This window comes from Cavia porcellus, unplaced genomic scaffold (assembly GCF_034190915.1).
Source record: "Cavia porcellus strain 051 isolate PalLab524CR breed Dunkin Hartley unplaced genomic scaffold, mCavPor4.1 scaffold_11, whole genome shotgun sequence".
In the NCBI taxonomy this organism is placed as follows: Eukaryota; Metazoa; Chordata; class Mammalia; order Rodentia; family Caviidae; genus Cavia; species Cavia porcellus.
The window spans coordinates 9,025,766-9,052,403 of NW_026947494.1; the positions used below are offsets into that span (position 1 = coordinate 9,025,766).

At 40.6% G+C, this 26,638-nt stretch overlaps 1 protein-coding gene across 4 annotated transcripts in view; it reads right to left on the reverse strand.

Annotated features, from left to right (window-relative positions):
• Ctnnd2 (catenin delta 2) overlaps positions 1 to 26,575 on the reverse strand; it is an 813,816-nt gene extending 787,241 nt beyond the window's left edge. For 2 of the 4 annotated variants that reach the window (XM_063257972.1, XM_063257971.1), the window contains exon 1: positions 25,864 to 26,575. In XM_063257972.1, the coding sequence (XP_063114042.1) occupies positions 25,864 to 26,574 (711 nt within the window). In that variant the 5' untranslated portion in view covers position 26,575. The remainder of the gene's footprint in view (positions 1 to 25,863) is intronic. The other 2 variants (XM_063257974.1, XM_063257973.1) reach the window with 1 other exon arrangement.
• Between the last annotated feature and the right edge of the window lie 63 nt (positions 26,576 to 26,638).

The window sequence follows — 26,638 nt, forward strand, 5'->3', positions numbered from 1 at the left end:
GATTAGCAATTGACACTTTTAGAAACATTGTATATTACAGGTGAAAGTAACTCACCAGATCAATCACTTTCGCTCTTAGTTACAGACTGGGAGGATTCCCATTTACTAATTCCTCCCACAATAATATACATGCTTTATAAGGCCTGTGCCTATTCTCAAGTAGTCAGCCACTGAAATTGAACTATCTAGCAAATTTGTGGCAAGGTATGATCCGAAGCCAAGAACTTTTACAGGTAAAATCACTATTTAGACTACAATGCAAACTTACATGGTGCTTGTATTTAGGTGTACATATATATTATGTATCTGTATGTATATACACCTGAGGATCCTTGCCAATAGCATAAAAAGAGAATTGGAGGGGAAACTGTTGCGCTGTTGATTCTCCTGGAGAAGCTTTGTCAGGATGGCTTTTCTAAGATGAACTCCGTTGTTCTCATCACAGGACGAGCTTGAGACCTCGCTGTCATTGAGGATGGCTGGAGTTCTCTTTGGAGACTTCAAGTTCTTACCTTGAGCCTTGTTTCTTGGCTCCATTGCAGAGCCTTCAGCCTCTGGCACAGACCCTTTATCCCACTGGTGCAGACTTTCTGGCTTCCACCACTGGTCTTTGGGCCTCCCTAGTGCAGATCCTTGATAAAGACATGCATGAGACATTGCTGTGGGCTCTAGGCCTTCAGATAGACTCATGCAGGACACTGCTGTGGGATCCGGACCTTTGGCTGGATTGTTTGGGTTTCTAATGCATGGACAGATCTTTTGCACTCTGCATTTGATGTTTTTGGTGAATATTATAATAATATTCCTATAAATTTTATGTCCTATATTAAATAGATTCCCTTCAACACTCTGACTACAACTGTGTGTGTGTGTGCACGTGTGTGTGTGTGTGTGTGTGTGCGCGTGTGTGTGTGTGTGTCCAATCTCTAGAAACAGTAAGTGGAATTTTGTCTTCTAGGACCCGTGAGGATGGAGGAATGAAGAGGTGCTATTTGATGGGTACACAACTCTATAAAACAATGAAGAAGTTCAGAAATGGATGGTGGGGATGATTATACAGCATTGCCAATGTATATGATGCCACTGAATTGTACATTTCACCATGGTGAAATTGGCAAACTTTGTATTATGTGCATGGTACCACAACTCTAAAAAAGAAAGTATTTTTAGAAGCATTTCACAAAGAAGTGCCCTAGAAGGTGAAGACACATTTAAACTAGACTCTCTAGAGTGCATTTCCTTTTCCAGGGTCTGAACAGGAGCAAAAGGTATTACAAATAAAATCAGGAAAAAATAAAGGAGCTCAAAATAGTATAATTCCTTTAGTGCAGAAGCTCCTAGCTATCAGAATGAAATTTTCATCTCCAAACTTGGTCTGCAAGTTGAGGAGGCCAGAGGGACACTAGAGAAAGCTAAATGTAAGGCTTCGGACACTGCCACCCTTGGTGACTTCATGCTGCGCCCACTACACCCAGCCCATCAGCCCCCCAGAGAGGCCAAAGCTGGGAACCATTTGAAGGCCCTGTAATCTTCACAGCTGTCCCCTCCACGGGCAGAGGCAGGCACAATCCTTGGGACAGTGTGGGGTACGGCAATAGAAGCAGGGTACCAAGGGCACCTGGGGGGCAGAGGCTATGGATCTTGCTCAGCACCCTACAGTGCAAAGTGTAAGCTCAATGAAGAGCCCTCCAAACTATAGAGTCAGTGACATTGAGCTGGAGAACCTGGGACTGCAGGAAAGGAGGACCTTCTCTATTGCTGGCCAATCAGTAAAACAAAAATGACAGGACATTCCTGATTAAGCTGTGCAGTTCAAAAACCGGGGGCCTTGAATCCGTCTCCACAAATAAAGTAAAGTAAATAAAATAAACACGCCTTTGCAGCATCCCCTGACTCCTACATGCCTGAGGCCTTGGCTCGACTCCCTGTAAAAAGGAAGTGTGATGAGTGCACCAAGTGCCAGGCCAGCTCTTCCAGGGCAGAGTGAGAAACCCGTCATCTCCTGAAGAGCAGAGGTCCCCCATTCCTGCCGGTTGCCGCCACCCTGCTCCTTCAGTTCTGTCACGGACATCAAGCTCCAGCACTTGTTGTGCCAGAACTGTCCAAAAGGCAGAAGTCAGTGCTGGGAGTAAAACTTCCATCAAGGCAGCCGATTGCAGAGACCTAACTCACTGTACACTAGACAGCAGGTAAATGTGTGATACTGATTTGCAGAAAGATTCCTCTTTGGGTATACTAAGGAACAGGGTTTTTGCAACTGACACAATGCTTATGTCTGCCCAAAATTCATATCCAAAGAGGTGGCATGAGGAGATGAAGACTTATAGAGGTAACTGTGTTTAGATGAGGGTGCAGCCCTCCTGAATGTACCCTTTCATGCAGAGATCAGAGAGTGACCTCGCTCTTTCCCTCATGTGAGACCACAACGAGAAATCAGCTGACTGCAACTGAAAAAAAAAGGAAAAAAAAAAAAAAAAAAAAAACGCCCTCATTAGAACCTGACTATATGGGCACCTGCAACTCAGATTCCCAACCTCCAGAAAGAGAAATCAATTTCCTGTATTTAATTGACAGGCTATGGTACATTTTATACCAAAGCAAACTTATGAAGACAGTCCATCAGAACCATCTATCATGATCATGTAGCTTAGCCTATCGAGGATGTCACAGACACAGATGACTTTCTTAAAATCTCTGTGTCTCAGCTTCCTCACCTGGATGACAAATGTGGAAATATAGTATCTTTCCAAAGGACACTCTGGGAGCCTGCTCATGAGTGTTGCATAGAACACTGAGAGCTTTTACAGACTGACTGAGGGAAAAGAGAGAGAGAGAATAAAAGAAATCTTTGAATTCATTAACCATAAGCTGAAACTTTATCCCTCTCTCATTATTAAGTTACAATAGTTTTAATGTTTAAAATACTTTCATTTGTGAGAAAAATTTATAAAATCTCTACACTGTGCAAAATCACAGATACAGAATCAAGTATCACTGAGCCAGTACACTGTAACGATGTTTAACGCATGAAATAAGCATGCCAATCTGCCAACCAGATAGCCTGCACTGAAGCACGGTGTGCCCCATCGCTAAGTTTCAGAAGAAAATATAGTTCAGAAACCTATTTAAGTTAGATAGGAAAGGATATGTACACAGCAGTAATCAATTTGATTCTCTCAACCATTATGAGAAAACTACAAATTACCTAATCCCAAATTGGTTTGCAGAGACTGAAAACAAATACAGTTTTTGATTTTACATAATATTCATGGCTACATCCTTTCATTGAAGTGGATAATTTAAAAATAATCTTCCAGTGTAGCTGTGAAGACTTCATTCCTTTAGGAACAAAGGTGTCCAAATTATTAAATTATTCTAGTAAGAACCTTCTTTCCACTGAATTTCAAACTCTAGATGCAGAGTGGCTATTAGTCTACCACTGCATTCAGTTCTTAGAAATTACCTGGGTTACCCTGCAGCCTCTATTTCTGCCTGGTAACCCCTAGTTCATTACTGAGTTTGTGCAAAAACACTGCTTCTTACAACTGTTTCTCTAAGACTCCATAACTCAACCCCAAAGCATCATATTCTGAGAAAGAAAACCTGATGAGTAAAACACTTTAGCTTCTGAAATTAGTGACTGAAATGGACCAGACGTGTCTCTCCCCAGTTCAGATGCTGAAGCCCAACTCCACATTTGGCAACACCTGTAAATACAGATCTTGATTCAGTTAGGTGTAGTGAGGTCCTCATGCTGGGTTCTCTCAAAGAGGGATCATGTCCTTCTAAGGAGTGGAAGAAAGATCAGGGTATACACTCTCTCTTTGTTCTTCACACCCTTCAAAACTATGAAAAATAAATGTCAATTATTTTTAATTTTATTTATTTATTTATTTTGGTACTGTGAATCAAACCCAGGGCCTCACATTGCCAGGTAGGTGCCGTGTCACTGAGCTACATCCCCGCCCCATAAATGTCACTTATAAGCCACCCACTGTATAGTATGTCACTATAGCTCCTCCCTCCTCTCTCTGCTCCCTGGCAGCCATGACATGGGCACCTGTCCTCTGCCAAGCCCTCTCATCATGCCATTGCTGCCTTGAAGCCTGCCTACCATGGACTGAACCCACTGAAACTGTTGAGTTAAAATAAGCCCCTTCTTCCTTAAACTGCAGGTGTTTGCTATTTTATCTTAGTGATGAGACAACTAATGCAAAAAAACTGGTACTAAAATTAGGGTCACTGCTGTGGCTATATCTGATCACATGGCTTAGAAGACTTTGGAATTGGTTTGTTGGAAGTTATCTGGAAAGGTCTGGATAACTTTCTTCTCAGTAGTGAAATGCTACAATGAAAAAGCCAACCTTGGTATGTGACCTTTGTCAGAACTCAGAAAACCAAAATGTTGAAGACACTAAAGGCCAGGCTCATGAGATTTACACTGGAAAGAAAAATTCTGTTGGACACTAGCCAACTGTGTTTCCTCATGGCAAATAATATTTTTAAGGTTTTCCCACGCCCAGTTCCATCTCCTAAGACTTTGTGTGAAGCTGAAATTAAAATTGGATGACCAGTTAATCTGATGGAGTAAATTTCAAAGTGACTCAATGTTCAGGATGTGGCATGAGTATAGTCAGCTGCTTTCAGTCAGATCTACAGTAAGAATTAGAAAAAAAAAAAGCAGATGTGATTGATCTGAAAATTTTCCAACCTGTTTTGAAAGGGAGCACCTCTAAAACTGGGGGTTCAAAATAGCTTAGTTGCTAAAATGGTCACCATCAAAAAGAAACTACATTGTGAATACTGCATCAGGCATCTCAGTAGTGGGCCATAACCTGTCTTTTATAGGCGGCACAGTAAAAAGCTATACAACATGCATTTGAAAAAACAGTCGCTGTATGTCTGCTCAAGAAGGTTCACGTAGGAAATTAGTTCTACAGGATTCATTTCACTGACCCCATTCATGAAGACACTCAGTGGTCACTGCAACCAAGGCCCAGAGGGCACAGGCTAAGTGGCAGCAAACCCCGTTGTAATTTTTATATGGTGCTGGTTTTCCAGGCATATAAAATGCAACAAACATGGGGTCAGGGAGACTTCCAGCCAGATTTTACAAAAGGCTCACAAGGCCACACTGTGTCCCTGAGAAGCCTATATGTGAAGCTGTGAGAGCAAAGCCAAAGGTATTTAGTAACAACTATAATGTGCATATTTCAAGAGGTGCTTTCTACATGCTTTTATTTTCATTTACATTTTTAGTACTCCTTTGTTGAGATGAGCACTTAGCTCATCAATGATTTTTCTGTTCCAATACATGCATTAAATGGCTCTTCATGTACTTAGCAACAACTAAGATGCTTAGCAACAATCCTAATATGTGTATTTGTAAGAGTTGTTTTTTATCTGATTTCTTTTATATTCATCTACTGTTTTATCCTATTTCTTTTTTTAGAAAAAATGTTGCTCTTCTATTTCAGTATGTGCGTTAAATACTACACGCTACATAGGTCTTCATGCCCTACATGGCTACATTCTTTGAGGCTAGTATTTGCTACTTAAGGAACATTCAGTTAAGAGATTCTAAAATATATTATGGCAATTTAAAGTAAATTTTTAAAAATAAACTTTAAATTATCATATTATGACATAAGAAAAAGCTATTTTAGTTTGTAAAAGAATCATTTTTGAAAGATGAAATACTTTTTAAAGTATCAATGATATCAATACTTAATATTTTGGAGATGCTCCCTCTTTATGGGCATTTAGGAACTTTTATTTCATATTATTGTCCAATCCACACCTGAAAAAAATAGTATTTGAAAAAAATCTTCATTATGAATAATGATCATTATTATCACACTCATCATTCCAGATTGTTTTAGAGTATCGCTTATCTTTGAAGCAAAGACTTAAAAGTATTGAGTTTTGGCATTCTAAAAGACTAACATTTTATTTCACCTGGGAAGAAGTGGTATGAGACCCTAGAAAAATATATAATTTTAAATTATAAACATAAAACTCCATAAATCTATATATAAATTCAAATGTCAACTAAAATTAAACACCAAAGAATAATATGCAACATCATGAAATTTTTTTATGGCATAACTAAGTAAACAAATTTTGTATGTAAGAAAAAATGTAAAGACAAGTATCTTCTGTTTAAATATCCTCCTTTTAGAAGTTCTACATAGAATTGCTTCTTCCATGTAAACATGCACAGGGAACAAAAATTTAAAAGCAATCAGGAATAATTCAAAAATGCAATTATCTTGTCAGAACTGTTTTTCATTCTATACTTGAATAATTACAACAATATGTATCAGCAAACATGGTAGAATGAATCTATATACAATCTATACTTTAAAACTCCGCTATGAATATTGCATATTTTCATTGGTCTGGTCCCTGAAGAATTTCTTCTCTCTCCTCTTTGCTCTTTTCCCTCACCATTGTGCTGTTTCTTCTCAAAGTCTGCCAGTTCCTCTCTGCGATGAGGTCCCAGGAGAAAGTTCAAGCTAGGAAGGCAAAGCTCAGAGGAGCCCAAGACACAGTCGGCATTTGTACTTCAGTATAGGACACATTTCTGAGGCAGATCGATGCTGGGAGGAAGCAGAATCAAAATGCCTGGCACTGTTCTATAACCCAGATCTCACCCTGGGTATAATCGCATCAAAAGCTTGCACAGCTACAAAAGCGACTAGAAGTTATTTTGAGAATCCTGAGCTGAAGTTTGCAGCATAAGATTCCCTGACCTTGAAATCTGGTGTCTACACCTTTACAGATTATTTCATAAGAGCTCTCGTTGCTTGACACACGTGAGCCAGCGCTCAGACTTGCTCTTGCCCAGCCACAAACCTGCCTACCCCGTGCTTCCTCAGCCATCAACAGAGAAGAGCAGCCACGGGGAGAAAGAAGCACGTGGACGTGGACACACCAAGGTCCACAAGGTTCAGAGGAGCCATGGGCCCCTGGGAGCTTCACCGCTAACCTGCATGTCTCCGATTAATAACATGTTTCATTTCTGTCTTTGCAATTACCCGGGAAGCTTTTTCAGGGCTCTTCAAGGCCTCCTCGCTTTTTGATTGCCTTTGCCAGCTCCAGCTGCCCCACATGGCAGAGCTGCCTGTGGAGCGGCCACAGTCACCATGGAGACAGTGCCGAATGGAAGAGGAGGACTAGGAGGATGCCAGGCTGCAACACCACCCAGCCAAGGTCTTGAGGTGGGACACTGAGGCACAGCCATGGGGGCTGAGGATGACAGGACCAGGGCAGTGAGAAAAGAAGGTGAGATGACAGAGACACTTTCCAAATTGGCAAGTGTCTGGATACGATCGTCTGTTTCTACCACAGCAAAACAAAACATCTCTTTGGGCTTATTGAAAAAATATGAATGAACATATATGTATATATTGAGTATATACGTATTGCATCTGTCATACCTGGGAACAGCATTTCCTGAAAAACAGCAGGATGGCTTTGGAGCAGAATACTAGTTCACATGAGCGGTATTATCCTAATACTGATTTATCATGATTCACATTCTATTGTGTGCCATTAACGAGGCTCTGACAATCCTTTTATTCAAAAATCTGAGTTTCTGTTTAATGTGCAGAAATTTGAAGATGAGATGTGTTTATGAATGACAACTACCAGTGCACAAAGAATAACTCTTTAGGGGGAGTACTTGGAATTGAGCCCCTTGGGCACCCTAAATCTGAGCTACCCCTGCAGCCTCATGATCCTCCTGCATCAGCCTTCCAGTAACTGGGACTCCAGGCATGTTGCTACTGTACCTGGCAAGAATAATTCTTTCAGAATATTGAAGCCTTCCAATTCTCAAAGTCTGAATCATTTTTTAATGACATGGTTAGGGCTGTTCACTAGTATCCCAGGTCGCTTCATCCTCTGGACACGAGGCAGGACTGAACGCCTCTCCCCTCAAGGTTGAGCAGGGCTACACAGTCCCCTCTGCCTGCAGAAATATGACTGTATGACATTTCACTCAGGTTTTGCCTTTATTTTCCTCTCTCAACAGTCACACGGAAGACTGTGACAACACAAAGGAGCTGCTGGCCTGCATCAAATCACACCTAGGATTGTTCAAATATCCAGCCCCACCTCTTGACAATCTACCCTGAAAGACCTAACAACTTTGATTCTTTTACGCCACTGAAATTGGGAATTGCTCATTCAAGCAGCATAATTTAGCTTATCTTAACTGATACTCAACCTCCTTCTTTAGTCTCAGAGAACCTTCATCTTCATTAATGTCTTAATTGATATTAGGAATCCAAAGAATTATGACAGATTTTCTCTTCGAAGTTTACAAAGTTAGCACAGCATTGAGCAGTATATAAAATGTTCTGTAGTATACGGAATAAAAACTGTAAGAGCTCGTACGGGGTGAGATTAAGTCCAAAGCTGAGCATCTAGGTTGGAGACACAGAAGGGTTAGGAAGCCAAGAAGAAGCCTTTCCATCTTAAGTAGACTATATTGGCTTGTGACATGTGGCATGGCTCACTTGTACCGTGACCATCACCACCACCTTTGCCATTATTAGTGGTAGTGAAATTAAAGGTGGAAACTCCACGTCACTTACGGCTGAAGACACTCTGCAGGTCAAGTCAAACTGAATTTGGATTTCAGAAAAACTCATCCAGTAAATTTTTAGCATACTGTATCACATGCCTATCAGAGTATATATACACTGAAGAAATGCATTGTTCATAAATTCAAAAATTGTCAGAACTGCCATAGTCTTGCTGTGTTTTCATTTACTCATGTCACCACTCTGCTCTTGTGTGCCTCCTACAGATTGCATGGATTTGGGGTTCATGGGGTGGGGGCGACAGAAATTTCTCTTTGAAATTCAGAGAAATGAAAACTAACAAAGACTAATCACACTTTTTTGTTTCCTACATAGAAGGAAAAATCATTACTACTCATTTAGTAAAATAATTCCAAAAAATGACAGAAATACCCTCTGCTTCCATAAAAAAATCCTAGTATAATAGAGTAGCTTGGGAAAATGTGCAACATTGAAGTCATCTATTTTTTATGATCCAAATGATCATCACAGATAATTAGTGGGTTTCTTTTTTAACTCCTTTACAAAAGATCATTTTAGTATTGTTCCTCTCCTGGTCTTACTCAGAAACAGCATAAGTGACAAAAATACTTTATACTGTTTTACTGTTTTAAAAATAAAAAAATCCATTTGAAAAAACAGTTGTCAAATATTAGGACACAGATCAAGCCTATGAATATTTAGCAAAATGTCCTTTCCTTCTTAAAAGCTTTGGAAGGACAATGGAAAAACTTTCAGTGTTAAAAATTACATTTATAAAAGTAATAACTGTTATCCTTAAAGGCCCAATTTTCCAAACAACGATTATCATGTGTTAGCAGGTCATATTTGTTACAATTAATGAACCAGTATAGATGCCTTATTATTAACAGGAGTCCATACATAATTCAGATTTACTCAATTTTTCCCGAAAGTCCTTTCACCATTCCAGGGCCCACTGAAGATAGATGCAACTGTTAGTCATCTTAGCATCATGGGCTCCCCTTATCTGTGACAGTTCCTCACACTGTATTCTTGCGTAGCCTACCAGTTTTCAGAACCAGTAGTCAGATATTACATTACAGGGATGCTTTCCACGTGATTAGAATGAGGTTGTGGCCTTCAAAGGAAGCCGTGGAGGTAACAGGCTATGACAAACACACCATGCCCAAGGTATGAAACAGAGTCTTTTGGTAACTGATCATTTTTATAAATTGGTCCCTCATATTCATGGACCCAAATTGTAATTCAATGCCCCTATCTTACTAAAGAGAGGGCGCTTACTGGTTGGACAATTCACAGGGCGCTTACTGGTTGGAGCCCTTATGATTCACAAAAGCTCAATGCCTTACATAAAAAGGTGCAGTAATTACACATAAGCTCTGCACATCCTACTGTATCTCCCATCATCTCTAGACAGTGTAATACTGTATCTCTGATACTACGTAAATGCTTTCTCATAAGTAATTATAAGATATTGTTTAAGGAAAAATGACAAGAAAATAGTCTTCACATATTCAGGGTAGATGCACTTTTGGTGTGTATTTTTGATTCAGGGTTGACTGAATCTGGGAGTCCAGAACCAGCAGAAACAGAATGAAGTATGTTGCCAATATATACAATTTGGACAACATTCATTTCGGAAAGGAACAGTACCCCATGTGAACTGCAACTCCAGTTAGAATGATCAGATGACATTTTTTTAAAGTGCAAAAGCCAAAAAAAATTGAAACTTGGAAAAGAGTTTCATGAAAATACTGAATATTACATTGGTCCTTTAATTAAATCCTGCATAATTAAACGCTAAAGTTACTGTTACAGCTGGGCTAAAAAATCTAGGAGACAGAACTGCTGTGAAAGATAAGGAGAGTCCTTTGAGGCTGAGGGACTGCCTGCAACCTGGTCCCCAGGGCAAACACCAGCCCCGAGTTCTTTAAGTTGCTCAGGGACTTAATTCTCTCCAGCCATGCCAACCTTAATCCAATCAATAGTTTCCCCCATGACCTAAGAGTTGGCATATCTCCCTTAGTACTTGAAAACACAAGAGAATCCAAGTCTCTTTATTTGTTAAGCCTCCAAATGGAAAATTTCAGGAAGGAGGGAAGAAGCAAAGGCATTGTTTTTCAATTATTAAATAGTTCATCAATTAAGAAGAATGAAAACCATTATCCAGAAGTTGTCATTTTTGTAGATCAAAGATGTTTGCTTACCAGGAACTTCAAATTGTCCTATCTAATGTTCTCAACCGCATAGTGGCTTGGATATGTGTTTTTCAAATTCCCAAGATAACTCTTAAATTGAAACCTTTTAAAAGTTCGTGCTACTTTTGGCACACACACAAAAAAAATCAGGTGAGGATTCCTTCTTCCTTTTTCTGTAAGACTCAAAGGCAAAAACTGAAATATTTACTATGTAGAATGTCAACAAGGCAGTTAAAAATGGTAAGGAGGCCAGCATACCTCTTTTCATCCAGCCCAAGGTGACCATCTTCTAGAAGCAACCTCCAAAGGCAGAAACTCAGCTACAAACCTCCAATCTGCTCTCCCAAGACTAGACAGAGTTAGTGATTTTAATACTTAGGTGTCAGATGGAATCAAAGGCTAAAGATACATAAATATGTAGCCAATGTGGTCCGTCAAAGGAGGAATATTTTAATCTGCATTTTTGTTTCAATGGACAACCATAATTTAAACATCCACATGATACCACCATAAAACACACTTGTTAAGTTTTAGTGACCTCTCCTTCGCAATGTGCAAGTTTTCTATCTCAAAGAAATTTTAAGGAAGATATGAAAAATTACATGATGCTGTATACTCTATATGAGTAGTGATACTAATGTTTACAAAAGCAAATTTTTGTTTTCAATTAATATTAGCTCTGACTTACAGACATTTCTTGTATGAAATGAAATCAAAGCAAATATGAAATTACTAAAATGTTATTCTGGGGGCAGTACTTGGGAGTGAATCCAGGGCCTCTTGTATGGTAGATACTCTGCCACGAAGCTACACCCGCAGCGTAGAACTCTACTCTTGACATCACATATTAAACCTTAACATTATATCACATTGCTTTTTTTAAAAAATGCCCAAAACAATTAAAATTCATTCCTTATGCAATCTTTTCAATATGTGTCATTCAAGATCTTACCTTCAAGTCAGCATTCAGTGCTTTAATAGCAATTTAAAATAATTTTCTTTCAGTTCACAATATCCCAAACCATAGAAAATACCTTCAACTTAAATATAATGGTTATTATAAATTCAGTTTAAGAAAACAAATGTACTTTTGATAATTACACATAGAAGCTACTCTCAATTTTGTCATTTCTCATAATGTCTTTTAAAAAGTCTGAAAATTCCCCTCTATACCAACATTTCACCATGTTTCATAGCTCCCTACTTTTCTTTAACAGGCTGCTTATCATTCCATGCAAACATAAACTATGATAGCTATACTTTCTTTTTCAAAGGTATGCTCAGTACCACTACACAGCAAACTACCTGGAGTGTCTGAACTCCATTTATTCCGAGATACCTCACCTTTGAAGAACAGCCTGCTGCATTTGAGGATGGCAGGAACTACATGGCAACTAACAATTGGCAAAAGCATTCTGCTGGATCCACACACGGAAACAGAAAGAGCCCTTGCCAACTAACCATCATATTAATCTCTCATACACATTCACAGCTGGATTATCTGTCTTCTATCTTGTCTGCTCGTTTCAGTGTATTCTGATGAGATGACTCAGGGGTGTTCATATGTTAAAAACCATCTCTTCCATAAGGCGTTTCCCTAGAAACTAATCACTCACCAATGCTCAAGAGTTCTCATCTGTACCATATCAGTACACGATCCATTTTATAGTCATTTTAATACCAACCCTTAAGGAGGTTGCACTCTAACAGAAAAATGTATGAAAACAATTTTGTAAACCAAGTTTGTAAACGAGTTGACTTCCAGTGTGCATATATGTCATAAAGGACATAAACCAGGGCAGGAAGATAGGGAGACACTAAAACACAGCCAAAGTGGCCACAGCCTAGTAACCATGGAGATAAAGAGGGGAGATGAGATAAAACACTGTTTTATCTATATTTGATAAGTCAAAGCAAAACATTCAAGATTAACTGAAGAACAGTTATAACAGCTCAAAGAGTGACCCATATTATCCACAGGAAATTCTCATTCATTTAGAGAATAATTCAATATCAGTCTTAAAATCTGCCATAGAGATCAGCCTTCCTTCACCTCGGAGACCAGGCTGATACTGTCCTGAGAGCTCTGATGGGGACTACACACATCCTCCCATACCCAAAATTCATACCATGAAGCTCTAACGATTGGCAGGGTGGTATTCAAAGATGGGGCGTTTCAGGGTCATCAGGCCCAGCTAAGGTCATTATCTGAGAAGGACAAAGAGAAATCCAGGAAAGACCACATGAGATAGAGGTAGAAGGCAACCATTTGAGTGTCAGGAAGACAGCCTTCACCAGAAACCAAACCTGCAATTTGATCTTAGACTTTCTGCCCTCCAGAATGGCAAGAAATAAATATCTGCTGTATAAGTCACCCATTCTATAGACAGCCTGATCTGAAGAGTCCTGTTATGGTTCAGATCTAAATGCCCCTCCAAATACTCATGTGTGGAAGGGGATAGAGATATGGGGGCGCTGTACTCCCCTGTGGATTCACCCATCAGTGAGTAAAGTAGCTAAAAGCAGTGTTAAGTGGTGGAGCCTGGTTGCACATGGGACCCTGGAGACAAGACCTGAGAGGTGCCCTCTTCTCCCTGACTCCTCCCTTCACTTCTGCTTCCTGGGTGCACTGGGTCGAGCACCTTTTACCCCACCCAACCCCTCTGCCCTTCTGCTTCTGCCTCAGAGGCAGCAGGCCATGCACTAAAACTGTGAACCAAAATAAATCTCTCCTAAGTCACAGGTGCTGAGCATTCTGTCCCCAGAACAAGAAAGAGACGAATATAAATCCTTTACAGTGTGTGGATGTAATGGAGCCTTTCAGAACGCAAGCTGCATTCATGCAACACAAATGCCACTGGATATGTTTTCCATAAATTCTGTGATTTAGGAAAACTAGCGTGCTCTTAGGGCTGTAATTAGTAGCATTTATGCCGTTCAGTGTGGAGCCTGGTGACCTCAGGGCTCTAGGGCACTATGGAGGTCCGTGGTCACGATGCCTCACCATCTCCTGCTGGTGACCCCTAAAGCTTCAGAAATTCATTTGTCTATGTAATATTCTCTGTGACGTCATACTTCTGCACACTGCAATCCCTGATATATCATTTGGTGTGTTTTCTAACCTTGTACACAGGTGCAGCTTTCTTTCTTGATATGAGGATGACAAATTCTTCCACATTCTAATCGTCTCACAGCAAAACGTGAGTGGCATAAGGACAGACTACCCCACACTTAGTGTCTTTCCCAGTCTCTCATAACAGATGTGAAGAAATGCTACATTTGCCAAAGGACTAGTGTTATCTATGCGCAAAGACATACCATCAATTAATAGATAGGTTACAATGTTGCATTTATATGAAATCTATTCAACAGAAAAACTGGAAGCATTCCTATGGTACAAGAGCAACTATTTAACATAAATCATGGGTATAGGTATTAAATAATATTTCCCCTCATTACCCACAGAAAAAGGACACTCAAAGAAACAGAAAACAACTGTGGGATAGCCTCACTGACCCAGGGCTGAAAATCTCATAAACTCACCACATCTGGCCACCCACACTAAATCAGCATAGATGACAAGCAACTATAGTGAACAGTGTGTAATTTACAAGCAGAAAAATACTACCTAAGGTATTCTGGGCATTGGAGAACACAACCAAACCTATTGGTCCAAAGATCAGCATGCAGCTTTTAAAAATGCCCATCCTCGCTTTCAAGATATGAAATATGAGGAAGCACACGTGAAGACCAGCATGCTATAAAATATAAAGGAATGGGGAAAGGGAGTAAAAAAAATAAAATAAAATAAAAAATAAAATAAATAAATAAAAAAATATAAAGGAATGTCTTTGCTTGTATTTCCACCCATGCCCCGCTCAACCCAAGACAGCACGATCTCTGTCACCTGCACATCCTTTGCAATTCCACCTTCCCAGCTGCGCTGTCCGGAAATCTGAGCCTCGTAAAAATGCAGTTTGTCAGGTCACGAGGAAGCCATGCAAACTCATACTGTGTAAGCATAAAGAATGAGAAGAATGAAAACTCGGAAGTCCTCCTGGCAATTACTGCATTTCAGGAGAACCAGCTTATAGAGAAAGGGAAGAATTTCAGAAATGTGAAGGGAAAGTCAGCTTGGAGAGCCGCTGATTTTGAAATGAGTCTGAAAAGGACACACATCGCTACTCTTCAAGTAAAGGAAAGAGCTAGCCTACTCCAAGGCACGGAGATTTCCTGGTTTGGGAGGTACGTATGCAAGCGCATTTGTTTGCTACACTTTACATCGCATTGATCTCTTGAAACTCAATATTCTGTTTAATGAATCAATAGATAAATCAGTGAAGCACCAATCGGGCCATCATAGCAAGAATTCTGCTGTGGTATTGGCTTCAGCTGCCTGCTCATTCCCACTCTGAAATTCCTTTAGCTTTTATCGCATGTAATGAAACTTCAGCATGCAGCTCAGCGCTCACCAGAACATGCTCAGCCTTGTGTGTCCACAAAAAAATTGTCAGAGGAAGAATGGGTGGCACTGGATTGTGATTTCCCCAGACACCCCTGTTCCTTCCCCTGCCTCTTTCTTGGGTCCACAACGACAAGCTAAAAGGCCTCTTTATTTCTCCTTGGCTGCACAAACAAGAAGGATGAGGCACTGGACTGCTTTTCACACAACCAGGAACAGCAGAAAGAAGACCTCAGATTTACAGGAAGAAACGATCATACCTTATATCGCTTTAAAATATAAGCAAAATCTCAATTAACATCTCTTCTCAACTACTTAAAATCCTGCTCGGTAACACATTCAGTGTTCTCTTCTCTACTTCTTTTCAAAGTTTAAGGAACATGAAACAAATTGGATTTTTGTAATTTATCCATGATTTCTTCCTAGTGACAGGCTACAGTTGGAGCCATAAGAATCCTCTGCAACTTTGTTCAAGTATTTAAGGAAATATGCTCCGAAAAAGTGGAAGCCAACTATGGTTCACACTTCTAAAACTGTTCTGATAAAGCCTCACAGGCGCCAGACTAGGCAGCCCACCAGGAGAGAAAATAATATTCTGGAGACAGCTCTGCAGACTCCACTCTTGAGGAACAAAAGGGCTTCGTGCTACCCCTTCTCTAAGCAGCAAACATATGTGCGAGAAGAAACACACACAGGGAAACCTCTTCAGCCAATCTGGGAGAAGCTACAGTCTTTAAAGTGGATAGAGAAGAACAAATGACTTCCAGTGTTGGGTAAAGGAGAAGTCCCCCTTTAGGGGATGCCTGGTGGTGTGGAACGCAATAGTATCTTTACAACCACTGGGAAAGTGGGGATTGTAGATCTCTATCAGTCACGGACTTCAGAGATCTAGTTAGAGGCAAGAAAACCTTTCGACTCCTACTTGGTTTTTTTAAAACTGAAATACATAAAAGCTCCAGTGAATATGCTTTATACTTGTTTGTTGTTATTGAGCTTCACAGAGCATTTCCATTTCAATTATAATATTTTATATATATATATATATATATATATATATATATATATATATATGCTCTTAGGATTTTGATCTGAATGAGCCAGTACAAAGTAAGCACAGATTCAAGACCACAAGAGAAAGCAAATGCCAAACCATGATTTGGATTTCGGAACTTGGAATCCTCATCCAGTGCCCTGCTCAGCGGCAGCCAGAAACCAGGAACTCCCCCCCCAAAAAAAAAACCCAAAGCAAACAACAAACAGTGGTTCATGAATCATTTTTTATAATAAACACATACATATATCACAAAATAATTAATTGATCATGTACTATGTGCAGCTACTATCCTAGGATTTGAAGATTAATGATAAAAAGAATAAGCAATATGCTCACAGTCCTCTTGACTAAGGGAAAAGGTCTACTTCCCTGAATGTGGGGATAGAATATGGAAGTCATTTATTTATTTACTTACAATCAATATCTTAATTGAGTTTTCCCAAAGAACATGGGTTTGAGAAGCAGGGCACTACTGGCGCATACACAAAAATGAAAGTAAGTGGACCCACATACCCAGATAGCAGCCACCCGTGAGCGCAGGCAGTCACAAACACCTGGCTTCCACCCAGAGGTCCTAAGTTTGTAGAAATGCTAAATTGTTCTTTATGCTGGAAAAGTAAAGGCTAGAACAGTAGAACATGACCTGCATCTTTATTATGCCAGAGAAGAAAAAGCTAGTCCATTGAAGGTTTCACTGATAAAATAGAAGTACTGTTCTAACAATCTTTTAATTTACCATCACAGTCTGAACACTCAAGAATTAGTCCTCAGTATCAACAAGGACACTCAGTAGTAACCCACCCACTTGCTAGGCACATGGTAAGTTTGCAACATTAGCTCGTTAAGTTAGAATATATTCTCAAGCTACCCTTCCAATTAACTGCTCTACTGCCTTATGTACTTTGGAGACAAAAAAAAAAAAAAAATCAGTGCCCAATAAAATGCCTTCTTAAAGAACAACCCTTCAAGAAAAACCAGATAAATTTAGTGTCAAGCTCTAGAACAATGCTTGCAAAAGAAGAATTACTAAACTCAGGCACACAATGTTAAAGACATGTCAAAGAGTGAAGTAATTGACATGAACCAAAAAAAAAAAAAAAAAAATCAACTGACATAACTCGCTCAAGTGAGAAACATGCACCCGATAGGAAGACACAATTCGTGGAGAACCAGAGAGACATTTAACCTTAGCAATACTCAAAGAGAAGTAAATTAGATCACAAGAAAACATAATTTCCTCTATGTAATTAGAAGTTTTTTTTTTAAAATTACAATAACCAAAATCATGGAAAAACTGGCAAATCCATGCTTTGCTGAGAGAAAATAAATCATAGAACTTCTCTGAAGATAACACTGGAAGTGTATCAAAGGCCATGAAAACTCCCAGTTCTAGGAGGCCATCTAAAGCAATTAAGCTGATGAAAAGAACTGAGCTAACGGGATCATAATCACAGCATCAAAAAGACTGTCAAAAGTCAAAATGCAATGAATCTATAAAAATATAAGTAAATGATGTTACATAAAGGTATGGGAAACAGATACTGAAAAATTAATACTGAAAGTAGGAAAAGCTGCCTTGTGTATTAAGAAATAACAAAACAGAATATAAGCCCTCTTACAAATTTTATAATGTCCATGGGTTATCATTCTGCTAAAGTCAGGGTCATTTCTGAGACGTGAGGGTATCATAAACCTTAACTTTTCATTTATATGTTTTCAAAAATGCAATGAACATGCATTATTTTTTAAAACAAAAAATTAATAAACATTATTTCAAAAAGAGAAAATCATTTCATTAATGGGCTACTAACTTCTCAAAAAGATACTGCCTTGCAAAATCTACTCAATACAAACCACCTGTTACACAAAAAATATAATTATAACTGATTGAACTATATATAATGTATAACTCATAAAGAATGAATTGTAACCTGAAGTCACACATTCAGCTAAATAATGAAACTTACTCCATACCAAATGTATGCTATTCTTTTAAAAATGAAAAGGCATGATTTTTTTCTGTGAACTGATATAATTCATAAAATGATATATTTAGTGGAAAACACTATGTATAGACAAAGCACTTGAAATCCTACCACAAAAACTGTGATCTTGCATTTGTGCAGGAGTGTGGGTGGATATGTGTGCTGGGTATCATAAGAAGCACAGTTTGGGGCTTTTCTTTTCTTTTTAGCCTCAGCTGCTGTGAATACTGTCCAAATAGGTCATTGTTATTTGAACTATAACTCATCGCTACATATTTATTTAGGTAACTAATGGGCTTTATACTATTACTTTTTTCTTAACCAACTCAAGCAATATCAACAACCTGATCTACACATTACCAGCCCTGGGCACACAATACTACCACACTGTTATGCACAACCTGCTGGACTGTCTCTGCCATTCTTTGCATTTTTTTCATCTGAGTTTTTGGACAATTTCACTTCTTCCTTCCCCATTCTCCCCATGATTCTGAGAACCATGTTCTGTACCAGTGAGGACTATGTGAAAATGGGAAACAGGATTGTAGCTCTTTATACTGGACAATGTGCTTTGCTGTCAAAGAGGTACCTTTCCATAGGTTAATTCTGTACATACGGACGGAATGACTGCTGTGTTGTGCTAATATTTGAAAGTCCAAATAAAATATTTGATAGAGAAGAATAACACTTGCTTTTATAAGTGGGGATTTTTAGGTTGAGTAGTCATGCTCGGAGTTAAATAAAACACAGTACTACTTAGAAATTCAGTTTTTTCTGCCTTTCTTAACTGTGTCCATGATTTGTCCTATTAATACTTATGACACTAAGCACTAGCCAATGCCTGATGATCTACACTGAGGTAGAATATGCTATGGTAACAGTCAGCCTGGATCATCATTTTTATACGGCTTGGAAGTCAGACTTTGACACTGTCCTTTTTAAACTCAGTTCTCATCACTAACACAGCCATCCAATTATTGGCAGTTAGAAACTAAGATTGGGAGCAGGGAAGAAACACGAAGGGTGAGTTATTTTAAAGTTAAGTTTTAAAATAAATCAGTTGAATTTCATGGATCATCCTCACTATAAATCAGCCAGGGCATTAGACACTCCCCTGATAACTCCTCTTAGACTGTCAAAAACCATGAAATATTTAAAGAGCTCAACTACTAAGTGAAGTACTGAGAAACTACTGTATTCAGAACTCTATCAACTAGAATTCTTTATACACCGCGTCAGTGGGGAACACTTCTTTGTTACTCCTGATACTTCCTTCCAGGTAAAGGGAACTTAATTAACGAAACACTTCTGGCCTCTCTCCAGCCCTTCACTTTCTCTGCCTCTGAAGACTAATGGAGCAACCTCCCTTGCTTCTTTCTTCTTCCTCTGGAGACCTCCGTGCCTGCATCGAACCAGGCAGGACTCTAACACCACAGAAGCAGCTCTGGTCCTGTGCAGGGAGGGGGGAAGCCAAGGACCTGGAACGCCACACAGCTTCCAAGCAAAGCAAGGTCTGATCAATGCTGAGCATCCTTTCTCTTTTTCCCTTTTAATTTTCCAATTTTCTCATAACCTAGGGGGAGAGGCTCTGATATTGCTATTGATATTTTTATTGATATTGATATTGATGACATGGATATTCACTTGGCTCCTCAAAGATATCCACAAGCCACATCTGTATGCTTTGTAATTTTTAAGTAAATACACAAGTATGTATTTATAAGATTTATATTTTGCCATCAATAAATGAGAAAAAATAATACAATACTACCAGATTACTGAAGTTCATAAACCAAAAGAATGAATTGCATGTGACATGTACAAAAATACATTTAACTAATATAATCTTTTTTTTTTAACCTTGGGTTTCGTGTATATTAAGGAAATACTATACCATTGAGCTACATCCCCAGCTCTTAAATCAAATTTCAAATGACCACAGTGATAATTACATTTTAAATGAAAACAAATGTCAATGAGAGGATTCCAGACCTTATATATGTAGGATAAATGTACATACCAATTTCAATGATAAAATTATCTGTTCGCCATCACCTAATGCTATAAATTAACCAGTCCTTTTGATAAAAAACATGTCTGCAACTTTCAAAATCTATACAGATTTTTGACTCTTGCATTTAACTAAATATAATTGGCTTACCTGGGTTATTTGATCCAAATAACAGAACTATCTACCAAAATAATGTGTATTTCACTCTTGCAACATAATTGGCAGTTCCTACAAAATATAAATTTGAATACAAATAACCATATTTATTATCAAAATGGTTTTCTGACTGAAGGAAAACGGGTCCTCTTCGTCTGTGATGAATGCTAGGACACCTCAAGACGTGATTATCATAGAAATTCTAGGCTGAGGATTACAGGTCACATCCAAACCCTCTGGGTTGATGACACCGAAGGAGCTGGACAGCCTCAAACCTCGAGGACTCCCCCCCTTGTGGACCCGCTGTGTGGATCCTAAGAGTGATGGCACAACAGACAACAACCCCTTATTTCCAAAATTCTACCAATGCACACACTTGGTTTTGTTTCCATGAACTTGATTTTAATGCAAAACGGTAGGACTTCTCTCTATGTATTTTTATTTATTTATTTATTTAGAAACAGGGTCTTGCATGTAGCTCAGGCTGGCCTCGAACTCACTCCTTCTGCCTCCGCCTCCCAAGTGCTCTTCCTTACCCGACCACGCAATAATTTTTGCTGCCTAAGTATCTTTCTCTATTTCACAATAATAAGATGGCATTCATATTCTGTGGTTCTAAACCAAGCCGATGTTTAATATTTGATCTCATAGAGTTCATTAAGCTATCTGCAATATAATTTGTACATCAGTCTTTGTACAAAATTTAATCTCAGTCAGGTAACTAGCACGATCCTAATAAGGAAAAGTTTTGCAAATTCTAATGGTTAGATTAAAACCTTTTTAATAGTGGTGCTAGGGATATAATTTATTTCTCTTCTAGCTAAACTCTTACATATTTCAATAGGGAATGGAATAGCATGTTTTAAAAATTGGCATTTTTATAGAAGAATTGACAAAATAAAACAACATTGCCACAGGATAGGGAGGCTGTACATCTTAACATCCTTTTTAAGGGAGGGTGATAAGCTAATTCCGCATACATGAAACATTACTATCTTAATATGTAAGTATGAATATGTCTTTTGCTTATACATATATGCTTACAATTTCAAAACATTCATTCATTCACTTATCCCATCCTCTAGACAACATCGTGAGATATTCAGTCCTACAGGACCCATTTAAAACCTGAAGACACTGAGTTAACATCTGAAGATCTCATAGGTTCAAGGATACACAGCTAAGAGACAGAACTGAGTTTCCTCTCCACATCTCCATACACACAGGAAGCAGAATGCAAAATAGTATCACATTATTGAAACGTATTTTTTCAATAATCACCATTTAAAATCAGAAATATAGTTCAGGAAAAAACAGTCGAACTATGCCCTTCAAGGTGATGTGTGTATTTATATTTATAGAAAATATTATGTTAAAGTATGCAATGTATAGGAACATAATATAATAAAATTATAATTTGTAACTAAACTACCAAGGAACACAGGTGAATATTTGGCTAAGATGTAAATGTCTTAGAAAGTTCTGTAAAGCTTCTTTATTATTTACAATCTGTCAAAAACTAATTGATACAGAGTATAATTTCAACACCCTAATAATAGCTAAGAAATTTCCTACAAACAAATTAACTATGATACAGAGCTCTTGAAATTAAATTTTACTGCTATGTGATCAAAGGATAAACAACTGGAGGTAGTATCAGCACAGACTTTTGTTGTGAATCTTAACATTTACTAGACTAAAATCAGGGTATAATAAAATATTTCTGTGAGTTTCCTGAGTCAGAGGCACTGTTTGTGAGTATAACTGGGTTCATTAAATCCTAACAGGCAGCTTATTAATCAGTAGGCTGTATTGGCAGACAATGTGATATAAACAATTTATTTATGACACGTTTAATACTTTATAGTAAGGTAAAAAGCTGTTGCTTTGGCATACAATGAGATACACTTGAAGCCACCAACAAGTATCATGAACCTGAGCTGTGGCACTCATGTTAATTTTTTATATGCAACAATGTATCACATCTCAAAGGCATCAAGTATCATAGCCCTGAGAACACCCATTACAGTCCAGATCTAAAATGTCTGGTGCATAGAACTGTGGAGCTGCTGGAGAGTGACTAGATCCTGGGAGCACTGTATTCTTCAGTGGATTAATCCACTGATGGGTTGATAACTGAAATTTCTGTTAGGAGGCAGGATCTGGTCGCAGCGGGTGGGTCACTGGAGGTGTGACCTGGAAGGGTGTATAGGGCTTGGCGTCTCTCCGTCTGCTTTCTAGCTGCCATGAATTGAACAGCTTCCTCCACAGCTCCCTTTCATCCTGCCATTTCTGCCTTGGAGCCAGTCCACCATGGACTGAATCTGCTGAAAACATGAGCCAAAGGAATGTCTTCTTTTCATTTTAGGTGTCACATATTCTGTCCCCATGATGGAAAAGCTAAGAGAGCACATTGGAAGACAGATGACAGAAACCATCATGAAGGCCTGATGAAGACCCTGACTTCACAATGGACTCCTGATTTGTAAACCAGTCGCCACACTCACTGTACCACATCTTCACCAAGACATTGAACTCCAAAGTGATCTGCAGTCTACACTTGCAGTTCAGTCACGGCACTGGAGTATAAGTACCTCCACACATAGGAGAGCTTTTGAAAATGAAAACCATGTGGGGCAAGTGTACTAGCATCACCACATCCTTTCATAAAAAGTGGAAATAACTTCATAAACATCAACAACCAGAAAGGAGTATTTCTATCTTCTGCAGATAGCCTCAGAAGGAGCAACTTTGAGAAGTCCAAAACACAATTGCTACTTTCCTTCAACTGGCTTGTTACAACTCAATACATTAACCTACAGAAAGCAGGCTTGACCTTACAAACAAATTGCAATAAATTATTTCAAGTGTAAGTCTAAGGCTGTCTTCCATTAGGACAACCTGATAAATTTATTCCCCAAAACTCTTGAACAATTTCACATAAATGCCTACCTCGTAAAAGAAAACCTTGATAAACCACAACAGAAAATAGCAAATTCACCAGTGTTTTCAGGAAAGGCACTCTGTACTCAATTACATACCAAAAGCAATATTAGATTTGAGAATAATATAAGTTCATTTTTAATTTTAGAGGCCATTATGAAAGTGATATTATCCTTAGAAATTATTTAGTGAAACTATAAATTGCATCTTCCAACTAATAGTATTTGAATTTCATTTTTTTTCACCCTGATGAACCACTTCGCTGGAAGAACTGGCTTCTACTCTACTGTGAAAGAGGTGAAGTGGATGGAAATACTGTAATGTACAAGTGCATGATTTTTATTATAAACAATGAAAGCATGAGTGACACGTATAATCACTGTTACAATTACACAAACATACACCAAGTTCCATAAGTCTGTTCCACAAAATTATGACTATTTTATTAAAGCAAAGACCTCATGTGTTTAACAGACTGCCATTCAGTCAGATACTGTCATTTGCAGCCCATAATATAACGTAAAACCATACATGCAACACATGTGCTTCTTCCTGGCTATTCTCTGGATATATACGTACACGCAAACCAGTATCAACTAGTGCTTTAAGAATCATATTTAAAACGGAAAGAGTAGACTCAGACGGGGGGAGAGGAAGGGAAAAATGCATGTCTACTTCTTCTCACGCCTCTTCCTGAAAAGATATCTTATAAGAAAACAATAAGAGGCGCAGAACAGGGTGCCCAAAGAGAGCTCCACAAAAGTTCTCTGAAAAAGAATAAGGTGAAACTGAAGCAAAATTGATAAAACAAATCTCAGTGCTCGGTTCACTTGAGTCACGCAGACGCAGCCAGCCTCTCTGCAACAGTGGCTTGTTATTAGCTTAATTACAGGCCTCCCAAATTTCAACAGCTAACTCCGAGGATAATCATCTTCATTCAAGTCCTGAGACCTCATAACCCCCAGACCACTGAACATTTTTCCCAGCAACATGAACAAAGCATTCTGTATGTGGCAGAGATAAGCTAAGGAAAGACGTCTCCGGCGGTTTAACACATCTGGTCCATATGCAAGGATATTCGCCCCCTATTTGCCATATCCTCCTTAAAGCACTCACATATCAAACTCTTCTCCGTAGGATTTTAGAAGGAGTCTGGCTTTGAAGTCTTTTAATTTATGCAGATAAAAGCCCCCCAGCATAGACTCACTGAATTCCCATTAGCAGAAGGATACACAATGAGATAAGTCTTGGGCTGTTTTAGGACCTCCCTGTTTTCATGGAAGTCATGGCAGAAAAATTCAAGCACCTTAAATATTGGTCACATAGTTCCTAAAAGTGCAAGTCTACTCCTCTCAGGCCTGATAGGAGGATGATAACGTTATCTCTTTTTTTAAGCTAACATACTTGCTGTTCGTAACACCTTTCTGTGCTAAAGCAAACCAGATCTGTTCCACTGAGGGACGCCCAACACCTTGCAACTACAATCTGCCGTTTATGGTCCCTTCGTGACCCCTGCACATAGAGGAAAACATAACTTTGGGCTTTTCAAGTAACCGCTCTTTTGTGACAACCACACATTAACACACCCCGAAAATCCCTAAGTCTGTTTTTCTCTACCTCCCAGACGACCACGGAGGCTGTACCGCCTCTCCAGTGACTTAATTCTAAGCTTAGTGTCTCAAACCTGCTGAGTAGCAATCGATACAGACACATTACAACACCAGAAGAAGAGGGAAGGTCGGCGAACGAGAAAAGCCGCTTTGCTTCCAGCCATTAATTACGAACCACCCAAATATCGCATCGCAGGTCTCTCATGCACATGCAGAGCTTTGCAAACCTGGGTGTCAGGGGGCGCTTCCCAGAGCCTCACTATCTATTGTCAGGACGCAGAAGCCCCGGAAAATTGTGAATCGAGCTGAAAATGCGTCCTCAAAACCTGCTAAATATAGCCCAAAGGGTCTCCGGGTCTGGCCAGCAGCGGGAGACGGAAGGCTGGGCCACGGACGAGTATGACTAAGTCTTTCCGTTTTGCTCTAGCCAAACATCGTAATGACATTGAACATAAGGGCAGAAGACTGGAGGGGAGTCCTCCCCACCCCCACCCCGTCTTCGCCCGTGTATTAGGGACGTCATGAATGCCACGGGTATGTTTTCTAGGGTGGCAGGGAGCGGTGTTGCCGGTGTTGCCCTATATACGTCTCCCCCGGTCCGCGGGAGCTGGGTGCCAGGGAGGGGAGCACGCAGGGAAGCCACCGGGTCACCGCTCCAAGGCAGGCACTGACCCCGACCGGTCTTCCGAGAGGGGACCCCGTAGCCCAGCCAGGCAGGAGCGCGCAGCCTCCGCCGCCAGGGAGCCGGGGATCAGCCCCCACCCGGCGGCGCGGAGGCGGAGGAGGAGGTAGAGGAGGAGGAGGAGGAGGAGGACGGCTGAGCCGAGGATGCGCCGCCGGCCCCGAGCCGGAGCCGGCCGGGGCGACTCACCGAGAGGCGCGGCGCCCGACTGCTTCCTGGCGAACATGCACCGGCCGCGGGCGACAGCAGATCAGTCCGGGGAGAGGCGTGCGCGCCGCCGCCGCCCGGCTTCAGGGCAAGGTCCTGACCTTGCCCAACTGCAGCATCTTCCGCTTTTGTTGTCTGAGCGCGGCCGCCGGGCCGGGGGTGCAGGCGGGGAGCTGGGGCGAGCGCGGCGGGCGCGAGGCGGCTCCCGATGCGAGTGCGCAGCGCCCGGCCCGGCCGCGCTTCCGAGCGCGACGAGCGCAGCGCCCCCTGCCCGGCTCCGCGGGCTCCTCCGGGCTCCTCGGGGCTCCTCCGGGCGCCCCCGCCGCCGCCGGCCGGGCTAGGACAGCAGCCGTCGCGGGCGCGAGCCTGGGGCCGCCCCGGCGCCCCGCGCCGTGCGCTCCCGAGCCGCGCTCCGCGCCACCTGTGTCGTCGCCGCCGCCGCCGCCGAGGGCGAGGCTCCTCCCGCGGCAGCCTCAGCCTCAGCTTCAGCCTCCCCCTCCGCCTCGGCGGCCGGCTCCGGCGCCCGGCTACTGAAGCAGCGTCCGCCCCGCCACCGAAACCTGCCCTGGGTACCGAGCATGCCCAGTGCCGCCGCCCGCGCGCCGCGCCTCGCCGCGCGCACTCCACTTCTCCTGGTTTTCGCGGCAGCAGCACAAAGAGGAGGAGGCCGCGGGCTGGGAGAGGGCCGAGCATCCTCGGGAACGCACAGCCCGGACCCGAGAGGGGAGGCTGCGCGGGAGCCAGGCGAAAGCTGGCG